At 41.4% G+C, this 27,763-nt stretch overlaps 1 protein-coding gene across 1 annotated transcript in view; it reads right to left on the reverse strand.

The window, feature by feature from the left end:
* Window positions 1-668: 668 nt before the first annotated feature.
* Window positions 669-27,763, reverse strand: part of ANKRD33B (ankyrin repeat domain 33B) — a 40,267-nt gene continuing 13,172 nt past the window's right edge. The window contains exons 2-4 of the mRNA XM_075706196.1: window positions 14,763-14,892; window positions 8,089-8,229; window positions 669-1,519 (exon numbers count right to left, since the gene is read on the reverse strand). Of these exons, the coding sequence (XP_075562311.1) occupies window positions 669-1,519; window positions 8,089-8,229; window positions 14,763-14,892 (1,122 nt within the window). The remainder of the gene's footprint in view (window positions 1,520-8,088; window positions 8,230-14,762; window positions 14,893-27,763) is intronic.

Consider the following 27,763-nt stretch of genomic DNA (forward strand, 5'->3'; position numbering starts at 1 on the left):
TACAGAAATATTTCATATGCAGCCCATTTTATATTCAACAGAACAAACAATACCATTAAGAACTGCATCCATACAGACTGTACAGAGCTGTACAGTTTAATACCTATCCTGTCTTAAACTTTGATTACTGGAATTAAAATAAAGTGCTTAGTATATTCAAAACAATTGTAGACCTGGATTTTTACTGCCCACTGACACTGTGGTATATTTTAAACTTTTCATCATTACTATAAAACCTTGCAGTACGTCTACCTAAGCAAGGAGAGGGAGGAATGTCTAGTGTCAAAAGCACAACTCCTTAATTTTGTCCATTACAAAATGAACATCCACAAAATATGATCCTTTCACACACATGTTGTTTTTCAAGCTGTTTCTCAGTCATTCCCCTGGAACTGGAAAGAAAGGAAACCGCAAAAGGACTGCACCACTTAAAACTTCCTATCAACAGCAGACAGGTAAACTTCGTAAGTCTTCCACCTCAAAATACCTTCACGCTCCACCATCAGACACACTGTGGCATAGCCCTTGCCCTGTTCCTGCACCTTAAAGGCCATTATTCAGTATTCCAGCTCCGTGAGCAGTGGGCATGCACGATGGCATGCAGTCTGTTATCTCGCTCAGATAACAAGACTAATGGCTCTAAAACCTTCTAAGCCACTGCCTTTAAATCAGGTCCTGCATCTGGCAGGAGACACCTGCCTCTGCTTTTGAGCCTCTGCTGCTTTTTTCTTCTCCTGTTCCTCCGCCTTCTTCCGCTCCTCTTTTAGCTCCTTGTATCTCCATTTGGGAATCTGCAAATAGGGGTCATCCTTTGCACTGCTCCTCCTTCTCGCCTTTTCTGGCTGGAAGGTGGGTGGCGGAGCCTTGCTGATACGGACTTTGGGGACGACGAATCCCGGCCTGACGCTGCTCCGTCTAAGCAGGTGGAGCGGCAAGAGGCTTGCTTTCCTAGTGGCTACGGTGTTCACTTGGGAGACCGCAAGGCTGATGGGCTGCAGGCTGGCTCGCCGGTCCTTCTTCTTGGGGATCAGCGTGACTTTGGAGTTCTGAAATAGCTTCTCGTAGCTGCTAAAGTGGTCTTTGTCCTGAGATCGGATCTCCTCGGCTCTCTGCTTGCGAAGGATTTCTTGCACAGCCAGTCTGCGTTTCCCCACAGAAGGCGGGCTGCCTGGGCACACAGTCCGGCATGACAGAGCAATGAAAGGACTGCTCAAGCTTGTTGTCACCTTCACCATGTGATCAAGGACCCCGTCTTCTTCTGGGCCATAGAAAGACCGGAATGAGACAGCTGCCCTCATGCACTCAGAAATCCTCTGCAAACAGCTTTTTGGCTCTGCAGCCTTGGCAAGAAGTTCCTTCATCTTTGGCCATTCTGGTTTATATTGATCAGAAAACTGTTCCGGGCATGGCCTGTCCATCAGTTTTTGCATGATGAAGGCAGATTCTGACCTTCCTGTGTAACAAGCCCATTCCCATGAAGTCAGTCCACGGCTTGGGTCAGTCGCGTGAACGTTTGCCCCTCAAAGAAAAGACAAAGAATTAGTGTTAATTAATGAAACTGCCTGCACTTTTGTTGCAATGATCTGAGTTGAATCAGGCAGATCCCTGCAAGAAAATGTCACACGACACACTACAATATTTGTGTCAAAATGAACATGCCGTAAGGATAGATCATGGTTCCTGACTTTCTGAACTCTTGATTTGTTTTAAAAAAGTAGAAAAAAATTAAGGCTGTGTATAGGAAATCTTCTTGAAACAATGCAAAGGATGATGCAATGAACTTCAACTACGTCGGAAGTGGCCTGCCATTTTAAAATCTATTCAATCAGGCTTGTAAGAAAAGAGTGATGACTATGGAAAGAAACAATTCTGCACACAAAAATCCTTCCCACACAGAATAATGGACTTTGCACTGATTGCTGCCACTCAGAAGAGAGATCCTTGGCTGATGATCACAAGTTCCGTGAAACCATCAACTCAGTGCTCACTAGGGGCCAAAATAGCAAATAATATACAAGGAATTTCTAGGAAAGCATTAAAAAAATAGAGAAAAAATAGAGGGGGTAAAAAAGGAAAAAACAGAGAAAACACAAGGTGTACAATTCAGGTTCTCTTATCTCTGAAAGGACACCATAGAATTAGGGAAAGTTGAGAGGATGGTGACAAGGGTGATCAAATATAAGGAAAGTTTCCATACATGTCAGAGACTGGAAAATGGGTGAGATGGACCTTCAGTCTGAGCCCAGAACAGCTGCTCTCATCTACCTTAGATTACCACCCCTGAGGAAATGAAAATAGCAAAACCATGCTATTACCCCCAAGTGGACCAGCCATAAGAGGCGACTGGGCCACATGCTAGACAGCAGAGGCTTAGGCATTTGAAGTACAGTTTTAGGTCCTGGAAGGAAATGATTTCTAGTGGATATTATCTTTCGGCCTGTCCTTCCCCCATTCCCCAATTATGGTCTTTGTCTATCCAATTCTGATACCTGTCCCCATCACCATTCTTCCTTTTCATATTTTTCTGCATCCTTTTTCAGCTCTGCCTTCGTTTTGATCTCTCCATGTTCCTATAAGACTCTTGCTCCTATAAGACTCTGTCACAAAGGACCAACACGTTACAGCTCATGACTGCTAAAGGGCACAGAAGACCTGTCCAAAAACTAGCTTGCTGTCACCAATCAGAAAGAATCTCAGAGACTTGATGAGGACTTGACAGCAGCATCAGGTTCTCTGCATTGCACCGAAGTGATCCTGGACATACCACCTGGGCACACACGTCTTGGTCTTTTAGAGTATATGGGTATGTGGGTGAATGAATGACATCAGTAGAAGAATGAGTGTGAGTGAATACTCTCTGGTTTCAGGCAGTCATGTTCTTGAGCTGCAAATCCTTTGTTTTATATTCTGCCTTTAAACTTTGACTGATCTCAGATGGAGCTTTGCATGCTCTAGAATGTTGACTTCGTTCAGCAGATCTGCAGCACGTTCCCTGGGACAGGCACAGGCACTTTGCCCAGCTGCTTTCAACCTAACTGAGCTCTTCAACATTCAGCTGTGGTTTACATGTATCACTGGCCCTGTAGATAATTTCTGGGTTTCCTGATAGAGTTTCAAGCTGGGATACGAACGGGCTACAATGTTTGACTTCTTGAAGGGCTTCTCTATCAGCTGAAGCACCATTTTCAAACAGCCAACATAAAACTGACCTACACAGATCTTGCCACAAAAGAAAAGACATCCTGTCCCATTGCTTTGAAAGAGGGAGATGTCCAGAGACTGAGACCTGAAGAAAAGGCCAGAGAAACATCATGATAATTTTTTTTTTTTTCAGGGTTCATTATTGTGGTTACAGCATTTCAAACTAGCATAAGGGGGGCTAGATATAAGGAATGGTAACCAGGAAGCAGTTTGCAATGGCTCCAGTATAACCTTCCCCACAAAGAATGTTTTGTCATTACAGAAAAACAGAGGGAAAAGGAGAGTGTGGGGAAAGTGATCAAAAGCTGTTTTAACTCCTTTAAGTACCAGTTGATTCCTAAGTCTCTGAAAAAAAATCCCTAAAAGGAGGATGCTAGAGACACAGACCAAGAATGAATGTGGATGGAGACACCCTAAGCAAAAGAGCTGATCTCAGTTTAAGTGTAGTTTAAGTGAATTTTGCAGAAATGATCACTCAGAGAGAAACTACAGGGACACCGCAGGGAGTGAAGCATGGAGCCCAGACTGGAAGGCAGAGAGAAGGCAAAAAGGAGGAAGATTTAATCACATCAAAGAGTTCATTAGCTGTGGACTGAGGAAAGCATTGTGAGATCTCAAAGGCAGCAGGGTTTGACGAAGTTCATGACTGCAGAAGCTCCAGACAAACCAATAAGGGGAGGAACAAAGACATACAAAGACATGTCCTCCTGCTCCACTAGACTGTTTTTGAACTATCCTACCCAAATTTCCTACCCCTGAATCTCTCCCATCTCAGGCTAACCTCTTGTCCTGTTCCCTTCTTAACACTTGCCTGTATCTTCAGTCCTTCCTACTGGAGCTGACTGGGAACGTGGCAGATTACATGGAAGTTGTTTCTTTGTGGTACACGTAACAGGCAAGGATTTACTAAAGGAGGCGCTGTTAAAGGCGCTGTCTCCAAATATAAATTTTAACAAACAGTACGCTCTGCTTGCAAACAAGCAAGAGGTATAGACAGCTGCTTACCATTATTTTCAAGAAAAAGACATGCCAGCTCTGATACGGTGCTGCTGTGCGACCTTGTATCGGACTTGTGCAAAAGGAGCTGTGTGAGAAAGCGCTCACTGGGGACTCCCCACCTTTGCTTGGGGGCTGCACTATAGCTGAGACGCTCAGCTCTAGCTCTTGCCTGAGCTATGCTGCAGCTATGCCTGTGCCTGGCCATGTGCCTTGCTGATAGCGACCCTGCCCCACAGACTTCATTTCTTGTTTTGACCTCAGACCTACCTTGTCTCTATGGGCTTGCCTTGTCACCACAGACTTGCCTGGCAATCACTGCAGTACTGGCTGATCCTAGTTATTGTCACCAACCCTGCTCCATTTCTTCACGAAGCACCTTTGTTGACGAGGCTAGTGCCTCTGAGTGCCTTGCTGTCACCCTTGGCTCACCTCCCTTTGAGGAGAAGCCCACTCCTGCTGCTCCCTGACAGATGTGTCCCCAGGTGTTTCGGAAACTTTCTCTCAGAAAACAAAAACTACAGAGTATTGAAATCCTGATCTTTCAACAGAAATCGATGCTGACTTTGTACCTTGTATCACAAAATCTCTTCTAAGGCGTGATTTACTGTAGTGGTATTGATTTTCTGTACAAATCAGGAGACATTTCTGAACAAACTTGTCATTCAGCACAATGCCGCATCTGGAAGAGACATGAATAGTCATGTCCCTTTTTAAATGTGATAGCAGTGTTATTGAACTAATTATCATTTCAGTGTAAGTATAGCCTACAAGTTTTCTTTTAGGAAAACTGCATTTGCCACTTGCCAGGATTTTCCTACGAAAGTTACCCTGAAGATAATTTTCAGCACACCTAGTTTGAATACACATACCCCTTTGGAATACCAATATCCTATTTGATTAAGAAGGTTTAATGTCCTTTGAGATGCAAAACTGACATCCTGAGTTTAAAGACACAGAGTGAAAGAGCTCAGGCATCTGTTACCAACCTGTTTTATACACAGTATTTAAAGCCCAGTCTCCAGATCCACAGCCACTCCGACAACTTTACTAAAGCAGCACTGAGTTTAAACTGGAGATTACAGCAGGGCTTGACACATGAATTACAACCGGCATTTCTGTGCTCCTGCTCTGGCTGGCTCGCTTGCCGAATGCTGGCAGCAGCGCGGTCCTGGCAGCGCAGCAGCCTGTGACAAACTGCCAGTGAGCGCTGGGTTCCCCCCCTTACTCGCTGTGCACTCACGAATAGCAAATTCACATGTTCCAAAGACTCACTTTGAAAGAGCAAACATTATGGCCAAGTGTCTCAGAGCACCTTAATCTTGTAGTGATTGACCTTGGCCACCCTCCAGGAACTCAAATTTCGGAAAGAGCAGTCATTTTGACAATCCAGCTCCAGCCATCTGTCACAGGTTGCTGTTACCTCTTCCTCATCTGACTGTGTTAAATCCACGCTTAGGCGGCTAGGAAGGTGAGTTATTTTCCTTTACTGACCTCCTGCATTGTCATAAGTAGGTGCCAGTCAACAGAGGTCTTACCCAAGCCACTAAACAGATCCCGGGTTTAAAAACCTCTTGGCTGTATTCTAAAGACACATACCTGCTTTGTAGCTATGCAAGTAGACCCACAGCTGATCATGGGTGTTTTCCCCCTATATTTCCATGCATTCTTATGTTTTAACATAGAATTTTGCTGGTTTATTTGTGAAATTGATTTTTTCATCAAATCTTTTAATAACAATTTCTTTCACCTTCTTCAGCAAACTAGTACTTTATTGTCACCAGCCGCTCAGTATCCCTTAAGCCCCAAACTACTTCTAAATCCATCCTGAATGAGCAGCTCCCTCCCTCCCTACATTTCACCAGGCTGTACAGTGCTAAAATTTAATCCGATATTAAAATGGGTGCAGGCAATTTACCACACTTCCTTTGTGGCCCCTATTTTGAGCTGAATATGTGAGGACTGGCAAAATACTCACCAAAACATGTGTATAAACTGCAGTTTAGAAACTCAGAGTATATTAACCCTACGCCCCTTCAGCCAATGGATGATCTTCGGTATCCTCACTATCTCTGATGCACAAACAGGCTGATACAACTTTCTGTAGGTAAACTCAATATGGAGGCTAACAAAGCCATTTTCTGGTTGGCTAAAGGTTTGCTCTCCCCAGTATTCTGTTTTCTTATGATTCGAGAAGGTGGCTATTCAGATGCCAGAGGCAGCGACCACATAGTGAACTTTGATATCAGTAGTCTTTGTACAAGAAGTAGAATAAAAAGGACTGAGTTATCTACAAAGATGGAAAGGTGGTGAAATAGCTTCTAGTGACCAAAACGAAAAGAACAAGCTTCCACCAGTGATAATAATAGAAAGCCATGATACTGTAAGGTCAATGTGACAAGTCATAAGGTCTTGGGACTGAAGTTTCATGTCATGTGATAATTTATAACAGGCACTGGAAAATTCTGAACTAGCATCTGCACAAAATATGTGTTAGTCCAGAAAATACATCTGTGTCTAGAAGTACTCTAGCTCTGACAGTAATTTTATAATTTTGTTTCATAAAAATTTAACTCCAAAATGAATGATCTGATTCCAAAGCCTTGATTCCAGTATAAGACGCTACAGAACCTTGTAGAAAATAACATGCCGATTACCCCGTCATCTAAACATTTTCTGTGTCATATCAACATCTAGAAACTGGCTATTATGAAAATGAAGGAAAGTAATATCACTATGCTTGATAAATGCCTGCGACTTAACATATTCAGATTATGAGGGATTAGACTTCTGTGACAGCAAAATGACTGAAATAAACTATTTAAGATCTCTCTCAGTGAACTGGACCTGTGAGATTCTTGGTCTAGACCGTAGCAATAGTCAGATGCAATCTGTTATAATTTCCATAATATTTAATTTGTGTCAAATATCTGCAACTGTAATACAAGACTATACACTAATATATGTTAGTTATTTAATTACTAGCTAATAATTTATATACCCATTACTTAATATAACAAAAACATACAACATTGTGGCTAAAAGGTGCTGCATGCTGGGACTGGTCCTGTAGAGGCTGCTGCCCCAATGCCTCTTGCCCTTCTGAGTTTCCTCTCCAGGACCCCTTCACCTCGCAATGCATACGGCTGGAAATTCAACCACAGTCAAGAGCCAACAGCAAGAAACATATTTCCTGTTCTCAGGTGTGAAGAGAGGCAGGTGGGCGGAGATGGACCTGCTTGCCCCCTGTGCCATGACTCCCTCCTTGCAGCAGATACAGACCTACTGGTGCCTTGTTGCCTATAAACCTGGAGACCCAACTCAGATCTGTAGAGGGTTTAGAAAGACAGGTCATTCCCTATGTTGCCAAATTTCCCACCAATGTCCCCCGTGGAATATGAACCCTACACCCAACTCTCCTGACAGGAGCCAGGGCCCCAAAGCTCTCCAATCCCTGCCCCAGGACCTGCCATGGCTGGAGGGAGAGGTGGAGGTCTGGCTATGGTCCCACCACCATCACACAACCTTGCACCGTCACACCCACAGAGCTGGCAGCAAGAGACCTGCGTGCCTTTCCCAGCGGTGTCACGAACTTCATTAACTCCTTGTCTACAAATCTTGATGACACACACTCCCTGAACTCTCCTGGAGACAATAAATCTCACCCTGAGAGCTCCTGGAGAGATCCTGGATGAGTTTCCCCAGGCAAACTGAGCACTCCTGTACCTGCAGCACGTGGCTTCACCACCTTGTCTATGACTTATTTAAAAGTTGCACCACATCTCTCAGAGTAAACACCCCAAGAGCCAATTTTCTTCCTGGTGTTTGCGTGTGACTATCTAGTATATACAGGTAGATGACAAAGAAGCAGCAGCAAAGCATTTTGCATACCTGCCAACATCAAGGCTTTCACGCATTCAGTTCGGCCCTGCATCGCAGCCTTCATCAGTGCTGTGAACCCAAACACATTCCTCTTCTCAATATCAAGCCCGGGAAAATAGTTCAACAAATAGTTTGTAATGGTTATGTGCCCTTTAAAGAAATGAAAAAGCAGAGAAAATATGTCACAGAATTAAGGTGCTATCTCAAGGTTACACCAAAAATTACTCCTGCAGGTTTGATAATGGGAAAAATGCAGATAACTAAGAAGATCTCTTTTCTTCATATCCTCTTCCACTCATTGCAGTCATTAGCCTTAGGGTTAAGTGGCACTGACTTGTGACCAGAGTGTTGGGCTAGGAGCCTGGAAACCCGGGTTCCCACCTGCTCTCAAGTTGCTCTCCTCTCCGAAAAGTCAATTTAAGGTAAGAGAATAATTGAAAACCAGAGATGGTCATTCTGAGGTTGCAAGGGGCCTCAGTTTCTTGACTCAGTGAGTAGCACTGCAAAGGGAATTCCTACAGCTTGTGGAAGGAATACCCATCATCTAGGGGAAATGACTGCAAAGGTTCAGCTTTTTCACTCCCCTGGTAAATTTGAGCCTTACTATAATGGTGCTTCATTAAAAAGTGATTACATGTGGTAGTTCCAGCCAATAATACTAACAAACCGTGCCAGGCCTGATACGAGACAAATATTTTGCGTAGAAACCCACATTTTTATTTTTCCATCTGACAGTGTAAAGCCACTTGTCCGCTCTCCAGCAATAGGAAAATGGGGCTGTTGTTCAGTTTTGCTAGTAAAATAAATGACTTGAGTTCTGTTTCTAAAAGCAACTGTTGTTGCCATTCATGTGCCTTGTGCACCAGGATAACTGGTGTCAGCAAGGGCGTACTGAGTAGTTGAAGACATCTCTGGCTAAATGGTTGGAAGACCAATTAAAGCATCAAGTCTTTATAATTGGACTATCAGAACAAGACAAGTATCTAGTGCCATTATGACTCATTCAAAACAGTTTTCCCTTCACTTGTCATTCATTTTATGATGCTTTGACGCTTTATGAAATAATGCAGTCTGTCAGGCAGCTGCAACAATTACAATTTAATTACTAGGAGCTGTAAAAATATTCTCTCATCTCACTCTGCAGTCCAGCTGAATATTCTGTGATGCATGTCATTCAAATTCATCTAGAAATGTTACTGAAGAAGATTATAATTCATATAGGACAATTTTTAAAGTCTGTAGTGTCACATCTGGTGCAGATTTCATCAGCAGTTGCTTTGTACCAACACAGTTCTGCATTCACTTTGGAAAGCAAGTTAAGAAAATCTTCACCAATTAATTTAAGATGTTTTCTGATGTTACTCTTCACTTCCTAGAATTTGCTGGACTCTGCTACCTTGCTGCATAACTGGAAACTCTCCTGAAACCTGAGCAGATGTAGAGATAGTGCGGATCAGCTCAGCAATGCCAGAGAAAACCAAACAAGGAGCTGCCTGAACCTTGTGTAGTCTGGTGCAAATGAAAGATAAAGATACAGCAAACCGGAACAAGCTGAACAAAGCAAAAGTGAGCAGGGTTCAGGGCAGGATCAAGTGACCCCGTCCGTCCTGCTTACTCAATGCAGAGGCTTCAGCTTCACTGACTTCATGGCATACAATCAAATCCTAACAGGGTATCGGTTACTACCAAGAGAATCTTTGTCCCCAAATTGTTTTGCAGGACATGCTCTGTTTCACTGATATACAGTGTGCGTCTCCATGAAGGTTTTGGAACAGCTGAAATACTGCTTTTTGACCACAGAAACCAGAGACAGGAACTGAAACAAGGAGAAACAATAAGATGGAAGATTTTTCAGCATTTATTACATTACTAAAGATGTTCTTCCCTTTGCCAAAAGTATAGCTGACATAAGAGACGTTTTGCAAATCTGGGATGATCCTAAGAGTCAATCCTGAAAGACCTTGCTCAGCCAAAACTCTTCAGGGGACTACAGATAGCCTCAAATGAGACAGAAAAAAAAAAACCAAACCAGCAAAAAGATAACAAAGAAAATGAAGAAGTTTGTGATTCTCAGAAGTTTTGCGTCTCAGGGATTCCTGGAAACCACTTCAGTTGTAATCTGCAGGAGCTTCTGTCCTCTGAGGTTTGCATCAAATTTCAAGTTCAAACAGATATCAAATTCAAAGCAAAACTCAGATCTGCCAAGTTTTTTCTTCAAACACTGTCATATGCTTTTGATTTAAGGCCATAAAGTTTGCTTCAGTTCTCCCGTGTCTGGGCAAACTAAAAGTGTGTATCTAAATCATAAACCTGGTGAGTCTTCCGTGATTTAAAGTCTGCTATGAAAGCTGTATGCAGCTCTAAAATAAATTAGCCTGGCCTCAGCCAGTTTGGTCATACTAAATTTCTATCAGGCTCTTGCTGTTTGTAAGCCAGATCTATCTTCTACCAGAACTGGCATGCTAAGGGTACACTTCTTCACCTTGTGAGCCGTATTTAGAGATCAGCACAGATGTCTGTAGTAGCTTAATTCACTTAATTGCTGCCACAGAGGAAATGCATATAATGATGACAATATTACCTAATAATCTATGTAATGCAGGCAGAAGGATAAGCTGCGTAGTGAGGAAGATGCTCTGTCATATAACATCACCATTTCAAATTGTACCTGCAAAAAGCCTGTGCTTGGCCTCTGGGTGGTGAATGCTTTCTGACGAATGGGTGGAACTGAATACACCCAGAACCATTTATCCTCGGGATGTTTTAGATGGTTGTGTTCTCATGTCTCCCTTAATAAGCAGCAACCGGGATAACTTGTCATTTTGTGTTCCCAGGTCTACAGCCTTGCCGCAAACTGGTCCCTGTAACATAAACCATCTACACTTTGTGAGCAAATACGACTGTGTCTAAACACCAGTGTGTACCAATTACCATATGCTGCCACTGAGGTAGCTGTGTCCTCAGCAGCAGCAGAAGGGAGAAAAAAATTTTAATGTAATTTTCCTCCCTTTTCCATATTTTGAAACCATTCTCCTTCCTTCCTTTCCGTTATTTCAGTCTCTTGTTTGCATCAACCTCCCATTTTTTCTGCATTGTCCTTGTACTGATGGTTAATGATTTTGCTTCTGCTTTAACAGCATCACCACCCATTTCTGAGCACCACCTGCTGCAGGCTGCAACAGATTTACAGTTTTTGAAGGCAAGATCTCTTTGAGAAGGGATCCCACATCTGTAAGAAATATTGAGAGAGCAAGTGAACAGACCAGTTTTCAAACCTGAAATTTACGCACTGAGCAGAGCACTTGGTGGTTATTTTTCTGTACTAATAAGCTTATTAAGAAAGTACTGCTTTTCACTGATACCTCCAGCCTATCTTTCTCAGGTCAGCCCATGCAGACAAACTTCAGCTTTAGAAACTTTAAGATGAGGATCTTAAATCATCAAAAGCAAATGGGTATGAGGAACTGAATCCACTTCACTTCTGGGACTCTAGCTGGTCTTTAAAATAATTCTATTTAAATCAAGCTGATGTTCAGATTTGAGCATCGTGTCTGGGCAGTCATGAAACAGCATAAGCAAGCGTGGATTCTAAATTCTTCTAGCAAAAGTAAAGAGGCCTCCCTGTCATCTGCCTTAGTACCTGTACCTAGCGTGACAGATGCAGCCTCCGAAACCCACAGAACGATCCCTCAGGACCGCAGCTTCTTTCCCATCCAGCTCCTCTTTGGGGTCTGGCTGGACGTGATGGCCCACCTGGTCAGCAGGTCATAACAGAAATGGCAGCGCTTTCTGAAACCTTCTGATATCACCTTACAATCAACTGAAATAATGTGGATTTACTATTAGATTCTCTACAGGAAAAACAATACTTTTGGTATAAATAACAGTGACCTCTTGGAATAATTTATTTTGAAAAAAAATTACTATTTCCATGGCCTAAGGGTAAAAAAAAGCAAATAAACCCTCCACTAAAGGAAAGCTCAGAGCAGCTTTGCTTTCAGTCCTTTATAATACACTGCTCAGTGTTACTACTTAACATTCAGCAATAATTAAGCAGCATCTATTGCAGCGTAGTTCCTCTGGTTGCAATGTTAACCTCATGGTAATCTCTATTAACACTACAGCAGTATCTTGTGATAATGAATTAAATAACTGGTGTCAACACTGTAGCTCAGGATTGTCACAGGCAGGGGAAAACATCCAAGCTGTTAGGAGTTTGTATAAGCTTCTGCTGACTACAGTCATTTCCAGTTGCTTTGGGGATCAATAGCAAGTACTGGCAGAGAGTGTCAAATCAGTGTCAGCCCTCTGGATTAATTCTGAGCTCATTATCATGAGTTATAAAAGTCAGGAAGGAGTCAGTGTTAAAGTTAAACCTTTCGTATTCCAAATTAATATTAAGACAGATAAATAAAGTAGGTTAGAGTTTTGGAGACTTCTCCACTTTCTTTGGAAAGCTACTATACTCATGACTTTGCTATCAAAGTGACAACTCTGGTCCCAATTCTTTCTTCCAGTATTCAAGACCTATCTCATAGTGGCTTTTTTAGCAGAGTTCACTTTTTGGTACAACACAAAGCAAAGTTTGGTATTACCTGGAAATGTCTAGTGGCAATATTTAAATTAAAATCAAAACCTAACTGCTCCAATCTTCAGACACAGCTGAAGTGGACATGGGATGTCCATTGATGCTGCCTGATGGAAACTTGTTTCCTCCATCCATCCAGAAAAGAACAGACAGGATTTGGGAGAGAATATTATGTCCCATGAACATCCCATTATCTTAATGAGTGAGAAGACATGATAAAGACCAGGTATGCATTTCCTCATAAAGTGATTGCCTTTGAAGAGCATACTCAAGGGATGCAAAGGAAACCAGGGATGCAAAGCCAGGCAGCCCTTGGAACAGCCTTTAGACCACAAAGGGATGGCCCCCTTGGTCAAATTTTTCCTGATTCACATGCTTCAGCATTTTGTTAACACTTGTAAGAGAAAACTGCAGCGATCCTTCAAGGTTGAAGCAGAATATTACAGTTTTAACTGAAATAATCAACTGGTTGCTTTGTAACCGTACACTTGAAACTAGTAACTCTTTTGGGAGCATCTCTTACATTTATGTGGTCTGTTACACTTGTTCACTCAATATTCATGCCAGAAGGACAAGATATCATCCAAAGAGACCTGGACAAGCTGGAGAGGTGGGCCTGTGTGAACTTCATGAGGTTCAACAAGGCCAAGTGCAAGGTCCTGCACCTGGGACGGGGCAACCCCTGATATCAATACAGGCTGGGGGATGAAGGGATTGAGAGCAGCCCTGCGGAGAAGGACTTGGGGGTGCTGGTGGATGAAAAGCTGGACATGAGCCGGCAATGTGCGCTCGCAGCCCAGAAAGCCAACCGTATCCTGGGCTGCATCAAAAGCAGCGTGGCCAGCAGGTCGAGGGAGGTGATTCTGCCCCTCTGCTCTGCTCTGGTGAGACCCCACCTGGAGTGCTGCGTCCAGCTCTGGGGCCCTCAGCACAAGAAGGACATGGACCTGCTGGAGCGGGTCCAGAGGAGGGCCACAAAAATGATCCAAGGGCTGGAACACCTCTCCTATGAGGCCAGGCTGAGAGAGTTGGGGTTGTTCAGCCTGGAGAAGAGAAGGCTGCGGGGAGACCTTATTGCAGCCTTTCAGTACTTAAAGGGGGCCTACAGGAAGGATGGGAAGAATCTTTTTAGCAAGGCCTGTTGTGACAGGACAAGGAATAACGGATTTAAACTAAAGAAGCATAGATTTAGACTAGACATAAGAAAGAAATTTTTCAATGAGGGTGGTGAGACACTGGAACAGGTTGCCCAGAGAGGAGGTGGAGGCCCCATCCCTGGCAACATTCAAGGCCAGGTTGGACGGGGCTGTGAGCAACCTGATCTGGTTAAAGCTGTCCCTGCTCACGGCAGGGGGGTTGGGCTGGATGGCCTCTAAAGGTCCCTTCCAACCCAAAGCATTCTATGATTCTATGATTCTATGAATATTACCACGCTGGGTGGAATAAAAGAAAACCTGGGGATAAGCTCTGCTCTCACTCCAGTCTGCATAAGGATTAACATGGTCAATGTGAATATAATCAGTCTGTTATAAAAGCAGCATTGGCAAACACTGAAACGTGCTGAGACTATATAAATAGTGATTTTTTGCTTTTAACTATGGAGTGGATCACGAATGTCTTAGCAGCTAAGATATTTCTTAATGATGGTACATTTTCCTACAGTCAGCAGTTACTACAGACCCACTGAGGTAGGTGCAACAAGCATGAGAAACATGATGCTATGAGCACATACAGCACATTATATGACCACAATGTTGACTGGTTGCTTGCCAGAGCAAACATAGGAAAATAAGCTTGAAGGAACAAAGTAGTACTGCACACTTGGGGCAAGATTTTCTGTATTTTTAAGTTAAAATAGTTAATGGCATCTACTAGAAATGTATAGCTTTTTTTGTCTTAATCCATCGGATAAATATCACTGTAGATTAATTAGTTCAAAGAAAATCATGACAAACTTATTTGGGAGCAGGCTTGGCCAGGATTATTTTAGGCAGACTAATTTCTTTTCGGGCTTTGACAAAATCCTAAAAATAATAGCCACAGCACACACTCCTCCTAAGACCCTGTGTGTAAGAGGTGAAAGAAAGAGCCTTACCTGCCTGTGCCGCTGTAATTAGAGCTGTGTTCCCTTCGTTGTCCTGCCAGTTCACATCAAGGTGAGGGCATTGTGCTAAGGCTATTACAATATCCACATAACCTTGGTAACAGGCAACAATAAGACCATTCTGTAAGTAAAAATATAAAGAGAGAGTTAGGTTTACCAGACTCAGCAAAGTTCACTGAGGAAGCATACCAATCTGCTTTTTTTGTTTTTTTTTCAGAATGAAGAACTGAGAAGGTATCAGCATAACTAGTGATTAGCTCCAGGCACAATGTTCAGATCCAAAACACCACTTTTTATCTCTGCCCTTTGGCGAGTAACATTTGGTATTGCTCAGAAATACCTAAGAGAGTAGGCATTTATTATGCTACTTGGAAAGTAACTGTTTATAAATGGCTTATACTTATACGACTATATAATCTAGATCCAAATGAGAATAAATCAGATTTTATTATATAATAAAATGAACCCAGCAGGTAAGATGAACTGGACCTGATCTGAATATTAATTCTCTGTAAAACAACTACTTGTTGTCCAAAGGGGAAGTGGTAGGCAGGAGTCGTGTTCATATTGCCTGTTACTATCTTTAAATACTTCAGGTTTTCCATTATAACCAGACCTTTCTTACAATCATAAATAAAACAAAATTGCTTTTAGAGCTCCTGTTTAATGTGCTTTATAACAGCTGGAAGCTATAAAACTTCCAGGAGGAAGCCAAGCCAGAAGGTAAACCTTATAACTCAGCTTGGTATTCGGCTAGCGTTTTACTCCACAGTGGCAAACTGACAGCTTCCCTAAAATACATCAAAATACACTTGTCATTAATTAAATGGAACTACAATACTTACTCCTGGCTGCTCACTTGACCACTAGGATTAAAACCATTATCTCCAGTCTTCAGGATTACTCGGGCAGCCCAGTGTTCATCTGCATGGGGCTGACAGATGTAGGGGAGAGCAGGTGCAGATAAATCAGTGCTCCCTGCAGTCCCCCTTCATTGCCAACGCAGGACTCGGTTTTCCTGAGCTCAGCATCAGTATCTGACTATTGAAAAGTAAGGGCAGAGACACAAATCTCAACCTCTCTCTCTGGCAACCCTGCCTGCCTAAAATGCGCTCACACAGACGTGCTGCAAGTTCGTGACCACAAAAGACTAGCAAGAAGGAGAACCCAGTTATGAAAACTGAATGGCCCACCCTGACTCCTGCATCATTTTATTAAGCTGCTCTTGCATAAACACTCCTTTTACTCCTGTTCCCCATGGGCACTACTAAGACAGAGCCATTCACCAAATGACAAAAGCTGCAGTTTCTGATTTGTTGTCATAACTAGTTAGGTAATATTTCAGTGTCCTGTTTCATTGTTATTCTGGATAGTCCTTTTCGTTTAGGTGGCAAACAGCTCCATTAAGAAACAGAGGCAGTGCCAACTCTTTGGGATGCTCACAGGCTATGTACATTATTTCTCAATTACACCTTTCAATAAAATTATTACTCAATAAAATTATTACTACTTTCAATAAAATTATTTCTTTTATTCTCAATTCACTCTTGTCCTCAGTATGAAACAACACTCACCACTGCTTTATAAAGAGCATCTCCATTTCCTTGTGAAGCACCTGTAATACTTCGAACCATTCTATTGAAATTGTACAGAGGATTCTGCTTAGAGGTTTATATATATATATATACACACACACACAGGACCTGAAACAGGTCACTAAAAAGTATGTACTCTCCTGGTTGGATTGTTCAGATTAATCCAAGTTTTACTACAAAGTAATCATTCTTAGCTTTAAAAAAAATTGTGTCAGTGTCCACTTGCTAAGGACTTGAGCATTATTCTAGTTCTTTAATAATTTCATTTTTCACCTGATGTTCAGGCTATATTGTCTTTACAATTCCAAAAACTCTGCAGATTTAAAACACCACCCAATCTTTCAAAAAAAAAAAAAAAAAGTCAATTACTAATGATAGCAGAAAATTAAGTGTACAATAGGTTGGAGACCTAAAATTCCTGACAAGAAAGTAGATCCTATTGTTCACTGAAAAAACTGGAATTTCTGAAGGGTGGTATTTTCAAAAACTGTGAGAAAAGCTTAGAGTAGTTTTCATCTCCAATGGAAAAAAATGTTTCACTCAGTATCTGAAGGATATTTTCACAATATATTTTCACAGGACATTTTTGTGTTCTACAAGTACTTACCAGATGCTTAAAAAAAAAGTTCATTTTTTGCTCTCTTTAAAAGAAAAACAAACTGTAAAACAGTAAACCAAACAATAACAAACAACAAACATTAGCTCTTTTTTGTGAGAGGCTTTTGCATTACAGTATTTAGGGACTTTTGTCCTACTTTTAGGGAGTATCTCCATCCAACAGAGTGCTAAAGACATATCCAACACGTGCTGGCATTCCGATTCCAGCACATATGAGACACAAGGGATCCCAGAATCAGTCATTCTCATTCACCATTCTGAGGTTTACTTAGATATCAATATCTTCTAAAGTTTATTTTCCAAAGACGCTATCAAAGACTGCTTGCTTAAGGATAAGGAAAGGCAACAGAGAGTAGGAGCTTTCTGTGGGATTACATGATGCAGTAACACGGGCAATCATTTTCGGAGAACAGCTGTAGGAATGTGAAGTGGTTCAGATAAGAGTGTGAGATGCTGGTACCCGAGGTAGTGTGCCCAGCACTCCCTGGTTGAGAAGCAAACCGAGCAATTGCACGAGGACATAAAAAGAAGTCATTTCACCACCATGCAGTTCCCAGCACCACCCAGGGCTGTAAAGCTGATGCAAGTGCTCTCTGGTCACCCTCACCGGTTCTATTTTTCGTAGGGAGGTGGGTGAGACAGACGGCTTGCTGAAGGACTGCTTTCCTTTGCATAACTCTTGCAAATGGTTGGACTGGATGATCTTACAGGTCATTTCCAACCTGAACAATTCTGTGATTCTAAATGTACTGGATATTGAAATGAGGCGCAGGAGGCTACAGCTTTAGAATGAAAATTGCAAGAAACCCCTGGATTCGACTGTTATTTCCCAAAACCTGGTTCAAGGATACCATGATAATTTGTGGCTTCAAGTTCCTTCCCCCCCGCCCTTTTTTTTCTCTTTGCATCCATTTTTGGCTCTGTCTGTATTCTGCTTTGCTGGAAGTTAGTACAAGCAGATCAGCCAGGACACACAATCAATCAATCGCGACATGAGTTATTAGTCTGGAATCTTTAACTTCATATACCAATAAATACTATTATCCACAGCCATAACATATTAGAAACTCTTTCAAGAATCTCAATTCATAAATATAACTGATAGAAAATTGCTTTCAGCAAACTGCTTTTTGAAGCAGTAGCCTGTACCACAGCAGCCTGCAGGAAAATGCAGCTGTGCGCTTAATGTTTTTTTAAAGGAAAAAACCAAAGCAGTATAAACAAATTTTAGCGAGAAAATTCTGAACCTGAATAATCTGGTTATCCTTAGAAAAGAGATGACATTTTCTCTCATTAGTTCTACCAAGGTATCAATTATTCTGCTCCTCATATGAAGGGTCATGGCGCAATTATGAAGTGGTCAGTGTATGTGGAAAAAATTACACATTTTTTAAATGGAATCTCATTATTATTCTGTCAATAAGATCAATTCTCAGACATATTCACTGCACGTGAAAGCTTTAGGAGAAGGAAGATTGATAATTCTTAAATGCATGTCCTCTCCCTAAAACTACAACCTCCAACAGCGTCCTTTTCCCTCTCTTCCTTTTCATATGTCCTCAACCACCACTTCTTTTAAATCCTAATAAAACCTCAAACTATTCCCATTAATATACAATAATAATCAATTATTAGAAGGAATAACTGTACATATGTCACAGCATGCAAGCACAGCATCCCTACTTTTCAAGACTGGTTTTTTTAGCTAAGACCAGCTCTCCCCCGATCAGCAGCCGGGGCTGCTGCCCGTCATTGTCCCAGACCAATGAAACAGAACAGGCAAAAAAATCTGCTTTGATCCTCTGTGCAAAAGAGACTTTAAACATGAAATGAAATTGATGCCTTTGGACTACAGGAAAAGGGATGTCTTCATTACAGGAGACCAGCACTGCTGGCTTCTCTGAGGTTTGCAACAGATCCTGTTTCATTTTTCATATATTGCATACAGACTCTGCTTGACAAACAAGAAAGCGTTAGTCATCCATCACATCAGTTACATTAACATTTACTGATGATTTTTCCACATAAGGGGGTGGGGGGGCATGAAATTCAGCTCAGTAACAGGGTTTTTTCCAAGTAGAATCCATAATACTGCCAGGTGTTGAGGGCTCTGTCTTTCCTCTGTGGAATATTTGGCATTTCACAGAGATTCCCCACAGTTTTTCCATAGTATATGACATATCTTATTTTTATGTAACTAGCACAGTTTTGAAAGAGCTCCCTTTGTTTTGAAGTGACAGAGCAAAATTAACAATACTTTATTTAGAATATATGACAAGACAGTCAGTCTGGGATAAATTACTTATTATTCATACATTCTAAGCAAAGTATAACTAATTTTCTTAATTTAATTCCAGAGTACATAACTGGTGTGGGACTAACTGAAGTTAATCAGATGTTGCAACACCTTCCTCAAGCAGCGTTTACAAATTGTAAGAGTTTCATAGTGCATTTCTGTAATCAGACTAAAAGTATTGTATTAGAATCTCCTATAAAAGCATAAACTTGAAATGGGCATGTTTGAAACAGAATAAAATCGTCTTGGGAAACTTTTGATTCCTTTTAAACTGATATTTCTTCACGTGCCTTTGCTTTCACATGAGACTGGAATAGTGCTGCCAGTATAAAAATCAACTCTGCTTTGCACAGCTGTGTTGGCTAATGACATAACAATGTGTCTGATTAAGTGAGGTCATGGTTATCTCAGGAGACAATTTTATAAACCAGATGTTATGACAAAGTTACAGGTGTAAGGCTATTTGTACACTAGATCATTACATATAATAGAGATCACAAGAAAAACTAGAGGATCAATAATGAACTCAAGCTGAACGGCAGAGGAGATCACATACAGCACGCAATTAATTTCGCTTTTAAAAAAATCTCTTCAGGCAACTTATTTTTCACCAAGATGCTGAGAATGAAAACAGCTTATTACAGCTTTTCACCCGTTATCCCAGACAAAAATGGGTCTGGCAAAAGACTAAATTGACATTACCCATTGCTTTTTATAAGCGTCGTAATAAACAACTGTCCAGTTTGCTTTGCATGCGCCTGTAAGTATTAACGACAATTCTGCAAGGTTGGTTTAACAGCAGTGATTAAAACGGCATGTAATTGGATTAAATGAGATAATGATTTGTTGTAATTAATAATCATATGCAGGGACAACTATGAAAATTATGTCAAAGTTAAAAGCGTGTTACACAAACAATATTATAAGTAGTAGAAATGAAAGAATAATAAAATATAAAGGAATAAAAAGTTGTATTTAAACTTTTTCCTGTTGATTTATGAAAACAGTAACTCACCTGTTTAATATTTTGTGTTATACGAAACTCACTACTATACCAGAACTAGCTATAACTATCACTCACTATAACATAATTCATTATTATACAAAGGAAAAAAAAAAAAAATCAGGTCAAGTATTTAAAAATAAATCTCCCAAAATTATTTGAAGGAAATTCTGATCTCCACTAAAAACTCTGCAACTCTGTGAAACTTGGGTTAACAGAGATTCTAAATTTCCATTGTAGTAAAAAAGAGCAAACTTTAGTGCTGAGCATCACTATCCGCTATATACTAATTTGTGTAGAGTACACAAAATGTTCCAGTCTGCATAAAGGAATCTGAGAAACTTTCACAAATGGCTTGAGCTTATATTATAATTGGTTTGGCTGATTAGATCAACGGTGACTGAGATGAGGTAATTATTCAGGTCACCAGCCCCATGAGAAGTGGTGTTTATATGCTATAGAAATCCATCAAGCACATAAGCTTTAATATTATCTGCACAAAATAATTTAGGCTGACCTTTTAGAGAAAGGGCTGCAACAGCTTAGTCACGTACAAATGAACATCGGGAAAGCAAGAAAAAAAGAGCTGGGAATTTAAATGAATTCCGTCCGACTGTTGCTTGGACAAAGCCCCACGTGCCTGGCGGGGAGCGAGGGGGGAGATGCTGATTTTGCCGGGGAAAGCAATCAGACAAGTGCAAAAGAGTATTTGAGCGGGGATGGAGCAACGGCATGCAAAACTCTCTGCCTCCTCTGCAGAAGAACACAGTAGCCTGAAGCACAATCTTGTATCCAAAAGCAAGCTTCAGTGGCACTGTCCCTTCCAGTGCTGAGTGCTGGAGTCACAGAATTGTCACCTTTGCTTCACAGCATTAGGAACGCTCACAGATTCATTTCCCAGCGTGAATGGCACCCCACTAGCTAAAAACATGGGCCTGTCCGCGGACATGCAGATGATAACCCACCATTTTCCCCCTCCATTTTGTGGGATATGTTCGACTTATTTTGTAAATGCCTTTTGTACCAGTCAGGCCACATGTCTTTAAGCAAAGGTATAGCTTAGTATACGTATCATCTCTGCAGAAGTCCTTACTTAGTCTATTCTAATCCAAATCTCTGTGATCACCTCTAAAAATAGTCCCAGGAAAGTTCATTTTACCATGCCTGCAAAAGCTGGCATTACACAACAAAGAAACCCAGTGCCACTTGTGTAATAAATCAGACAACAAGAAAAGGTAATAAAATTAGTGTGACTTTCCTCATTTACTAACATGTACGTTGTTTAAATTGGTTTCAGCACTACTTGTGATACAAGCAGCTGGCAGAAACCTCAGGAAGGTACTGCCAGGGGCCATGGGGACACACAAGGCAGATAAATACACGCTGCGTAGCCAGAGATATTCCAGTGGGTGGGATATATAGGAAACAAATTGTTTTATCATATGGCAATACTGCAAGATGCTTATGAGGGATTAACCCTTCTCTCTTTTTTTTTTTTTTTAAATATCAAACCACATAATAAAAGCAAATAATTCAATGGGAAATCAAAAACCCTTGAGCTGATGGGGCTTTGGGGGTTGTATACTGTTCCACAGGAGGCTGGAAGACGTCCCCAGCTTCCGCACTGTCCGACGTCTTCTCCCAAGGCCAGCCATCCGGCTGCCTCTTGACATGGCTCCCTTGACCAAAGCTGGGGGCAGAGGACAACCGGGTTAGCTCAGTTGGTTAGAACATGGTGCTAATAACGCCAAGTTCACAGGTTCAGTCCCTGCTCACTGCAGGGCGGTTGGGCTCGATGATCTCTCAAGGTCCCTTCCAACCCAAAGCATTCTGTGATTCCATGACAACCGAGAAGTCAGTTGATTACATCTTCAACGCGTAGAAAGCCTGATGGGAGGAAAACTGGAGCATTACACCAGAAGTAGCGATCCTTTTTTTCCCCTCATTCCTGCGGGGAGTTGTCCTCATCTTCCCGTGAGGGAAACCCCAGTTGAGGCAACAGCCGGTTGCTCAGGAGCGCTTCACCGCGCCCCGTCCCCCCGGGGATGCTCCGGGAGCCGCAGGAGGCAGCTCCTCTCTAACACTCTTTCACCCACAGCATCTGCTGCCACCTCCCACCCGGCACGTGCCTCCCCCAGATCACCAGCCGTGTCCAAAGGCTGGAGGGCCGCTGAAGTACAGAAGACATTTTTTGACTGTAGAGCCTGACCGACAGCCAAGGCTCGCTGGCACCTCCCCTCCCGACCACCGGAGAAAAGGGCCATTTTGTTCCTCGCTGTATTGCACCCTCTGGGCCGCCCCTTTTGCTGCAGGAGGCGGCCAGAAGCAGCGGGCACTCAGGATTACATCTAGCAGTGGAAACAGCCCTGCAAAAAAAATATGAGCTGAGGGACACTTGGTGGTAACTTCTGAAAACAGTAGTAACTGGACTTGTGCTATCACATGAAAAATGTTTTCTTGTTCTTTGCCCTCTGAACCTCAGCTTGAAATAAAGAAACTGAAACCTGAACGCGTGTACAAGAGCTAGTAGCAGCTACAACTAACTCACGCATATTTTAACGTTGAGGCACTCGAGTCAGAAAATTTAATGCAATTCCATTGAAATATATATATATTAAAAAATGTATTTGCTCCGGACGTTAGCAGGTATACACATTGATGCTCAAGATCAATTTTGTTAAAATAGGGTATTATTTGGCAGTGACAGCTGGTAAGACTATATTAGGAATGTACTCATCAGTCTTAAGGTAGGAGAAATGCCTTTACTAGTGACAGCACTGTTGTGCAACAAAGCAATATATAGAATGAAGAAGTTTTTATGGAAAGAGAGGAAACCGGGATCATTTTGCCACAACAGAAGTGACATTTGATGTAGTCCAGTAAGTCCAAAATTAAGCTTTGCAATTTATGTGAGATCTGTGAGCACAGCAGAAGTAAACAAGGTATAATTTTTAAAAGGGAATATATAAGGAATCTTTAAGGAAATACTGCTTAATAAAAATAACACATAATTAAAATGAACTGACAGGTCACCTAGTGGACCTTATTGCCATTATCCATATGTTAAAAGGATATTATCTCTGGATTCCGTAACATGGGAAATCAGCCCAGGATACCATTTTCAGGGAAAGGTTCTCTGTTCTGCTTATGGGGTGACTGACTGTAAAGGACAAGAAATACAGTGGGAAGATGGTAGGGTAAGTTACACAATTTTTATCAGGTTAAATTTCACATTTTCAGTTTATTTACTGTCATGTCAGGTACAACTACTAAGTAGTGATGATCCCTGACAAATAATGCGGCCTTACTAATCTTAGCTTTCCTGTTTGTATAGCACATACTAATCGGTGTTAATACTGTCAAATGTTAGTGCTAAGTTTTGATAGTGTTGACAGTAATAACACACGATACGTGGCAGCCAAATTTATACATTCCCCTTTGCTATGCCTGGTTTTTGCTATCTGTGCTAGATGCGGGTCACTCTTCTCTGTCTTAAAAGTAAGGGAAGAGATATTTATAAGAAAAAAGTGAGAGGTCTGACTTCAAGAAAACCATGTAAATGGTGTACTGAAATTTAATGGGGGAATCCTGATGTAAACCCAGAAGGCAGTTCTACCACAAATCCCATGTCTGCACTTTAAGGTGCTCCAAATATTAGCAACCCAAATCATTAACTGCAGAGGGCTGGGGGAGGCAATGTAACAGACTCCCACCGACATCAAGATCCTGCCCCAGCGAACACTGAGCTGATTTTAATTTCATTTCTTTCTCTTTCACTGGCTTGCTATGCAACATTTAGCAAGGCTTCCAAGGGCTGTAAACCATCCTGTGAACAAGGATAATGTATTTCCAGATCCTTAAATGAACAGCCCATTATTATACTTTGCTTGGAACAGGTGTTTCCAGCTAGCGATAGATTTAAAACAGCAAAGTGCTGACTGCTTCCTCCTGTGAATATACGAGGCTGGGAGCTCCTGCTGCTCCAGCCAATTGCTGTACAAAGCCGCAGTGGGTTTGGGAACCACTGAAAGAAAGAGAGTTTGCAATAAGGCTCAAAATATACCCTTTGTGAAAATAATTATATGGAAAACTTTTTGGACACTCTCTTGATTGCCAGATTACTTCAAAATCCAATGTTACAACAACAGTCTTCCTATATAGTCTTCCTATATAATTGAAGCATAATTTTTTTTTTTCAGAAAGGCAAAACCCTTAAGGTCTAAACAAAATGACAATCAAAGGTGGATCATCTAACAGCATAACCCAAACCTGATGCGTCTTCAGTCCAGTGCACTCTCTCACCACGTAAGACCTCTAGGAGCGTTCAGAAACCACTTTAGATCTGAACTCCAAGTCCTAGACCTTACAGCCACTACTGTTAATTTCTCTCCTGGTCTCTAAATATATACAGATATTGACACATATTTAAGATAAAAAAGGAGAGTTTGCAGCATTTTAAAAACGTATTTTGTAGTGCGTTCAGAAGCTATGTGAACTGCATTTTATGCACGTAACTGTCAAAAGTACTTCCTTTGGCTTTAAGGCATGTCATTCAGCTCCTCTCTCTGTGTTTAACAGATACATTTTCCTTTCTGTTATGTTCTCTCAAACCCAGGCTGACTGCAACTTAGATGTGTTGCAAGAAGCTAAACACATTGTTTGAATGCATAGTTTTTTTCAAAAGACCTCTCCAAAAGTAATGATTCGCAAAATCTTTGTAAACAATACATTTCAATTTGACACTGGCTGAGAGATAAATTCACAACCTTCTACTCCCTCATAATCTATCACTGTATCTAATCTGTCTCTTCTATAAACAACATTTTAAAGGCCTCAGCACATTTTCACTGTGGAGTTCTCTGAAGAGACGTGGCCAGTGATGAGCTTGCAAGCACCCTCTTGTGGCCATGAGCTCCTGTAATTATATTAGGAAAGACCTTCCCAAGAAGTTTCAGTTGCTTTCCTCCAATTTCTGTAAATTCATTTTGCTTGTGTTTCTCTGGGCCTCCTGGTCATGGAATCACACCAGACCCAAACCTTGTAAAGAAAGAGCCCAGGAAGAGGTCTGTCCATCAGTGGTTAATTTGCCACTGAAAAAAAAAAAAAAAAAAAGTCTCTTTCCTCAAAAGGAAAGCAACTCAATGAAGAAAAAAAACCATCAGGGTGAAAGCTCTTCCTTTCAGAGACCCTATACTCACCACGAAGAGCAACCACATATGCTTCTTGGGACACCAGAGATGGGGGACTGCCTGCACGCTACACACGACACTGCACAGTACCACACACAAAAGTACCAGCTTACTTCCTCACCCTTTGATCTAAAGAAGCTGTAAGAACAATAAAAGCCCAGTCTCCATCTTAGTCTGCCATTTGACAGCAAGCTTCATGACATCAATGGATAAGACACCCTCATTGTCTCTGCTTCCCAACCTCCCCTGTGCTCTGCCTTTTGAACCTCATTGCTTCCTTTTCTACAACACTTCTAATAATAACCCTCCTTATTGATTGTGGATCTTCTAATAATAAGCCTTATTGATCCTGGAACTGACCTGAAAGGACCAGGAAACTGCAGTAAACTTTCTCCTCCAGTGAAAACAGAGGGGAGAAGACCAGCTGCCCTTGTACAGCAGAAGGGCAAGTGATTCTCAGGTGACAGAAATATATTAGAATTTAGCCTGCAGGATTCACCTTAAATACTTCACTCTAGATGTGTTACCACTTAGCAACAGTCAGCATCCTCTTTTCAACGAAGAGGATAACATGGTAACAACAATCAGAAGTTGCTCATGAAAACACAAGTTAAATACTGATGATATTCAGGAAGAAATGTATGCTGAAATATTATTGGTAGACATGAAGAAGGCTTTCCAGCTGGACCAGGTGTTATTATTTTACTTCTATCAAGCAAAGATCCCACTGATGGGATCTCATTAGCTTGCCTCTTCAGATTATCATCAACTAGTGCAAGTAGCAATGGTTCTTCAGACGTTAAAGCATCCAGGTTCTTGAAAGCCCTTATTATGTTTTTCACAATGAAAGAGCTTCCTTTATAGGATATGCATCTGGTTTTACCTAGACTGGCTTTCATCTCAGTTATGCCCCTTTCTGTTTTTTCCCCAGCTCCAACAAGGCAAAAGATTTCTTTGAGCATAAATATGAAAAAAGTCTCCTGCTTCTCCTTAGAAACAAACTTTTAAGCAATAGATGCATCTGTGGTGAGTTGATGGGAGGTGTCTATTTTTCACTCAGAAATCTAAAGTGGATTTTGGGATGTATGGATTACTGTCAAACCTTGTGATCCTAAAGAGTCGCAATCCTGTAATCCCACAGCTCCATGCAATGCAGCTACTGTGGAATACCACAGATGACCATGCTGGAGGCCAAAACCTGGATTTTTATAAGTATGACTCCTTGGATTTAGGCTTGTGAAACTTGGAAGAAAGTGCTATGGTTCCTGACTTCATAAGAACTCTTTCAGTCTTCCCCACCTATGCGCTGCTAATCACTAGCACTCCAGAAATTGCACCAAAAAGTGGGTCTCCACGGAGAGAGATGAGGCACTGATAACTGTAATTGTTTAGACACCGCCTTGGTAAATTCACACTTTCTGAATACTGGAGATTTTCAGTTCTGGGTGAAAACATTACCTTCAAACAAAGTATGCAATTTTCAAGTAATGAATAGTGAACCGGCATTGCTAAATCTAAGAGTATAAAGTTTATGCCCAAGTTTCTGATGTTTTATAACCGTTAGAAACACTAATGACTATGATCACATTTTAAATTACAGAAGAACATGTGGATTATGTTTCAGATAGGCTTTTCCAGTTTTTATGTAAACATACTTTGGCCAAGGGCAAAGAGGGTTGCGCTTTTGTGACTTACACCTACGAGTACTGATGACTCTGTAATGTTCATGGCTGGTTAGAGAGCAAGAACTATCTCCTGCTATAAAAACCATCAAACTACAGTTCTGTCTATTTTAGGAATAAAGTAACTGATAGGCTACATACAGCCACTGGAGAGGAAATCCAGCATGCCTCAGACTTCCCATTAAGGAATGGTTCCTTCCTGCAGGTTTAGCATCACCCTGTGAGAAGTGCATCTGTTTTAACAAAAGACAGAATTACATTTTTGAAAGATCAGAGAACAGCACTTGGCTGTATCAAGAACACTGCTGCTACTGGCTTGCAAGTCCTAGCAAGTAGTCTGACATTAATTTAGCGCTGTATTTAGGGAATGGGCTCATCCACAATGACAATTATCTGCAAGAGGCTCAGCCTGATTTTTTGTTTGAGAAAACACACACTGTGATTGAATTAATCTGTTCAGAGGGGACCTTTATTCCTCCGGTAGCTCACTATTTTTTGTATTCAACTTTTTAAAAATCCTGAGGAAGATAGTTCTAAAGCAGATTTTTTTTTTAAGTGTGCATGCCCATTTTTAATTTCTCTCTTTTATTATCTCAATTGGCTAAATAA

The sequence above is a fragment of the Pelecanus crispus genome, chromosome 2 (assembly GCF_030463565.1).
Source record: "Pelecanus crispus isolate bPelCri1 chromosome 2, bPelCri1.pri, whole genome shotgun sequence".
Taxonomy (NCBI): domain Eukaryota; kingdom Metazoa; phylum Chordata; class Aves; order Pelecaniformes; family Pelecanidae; genus Pelecanus; species Pelecanus crispus.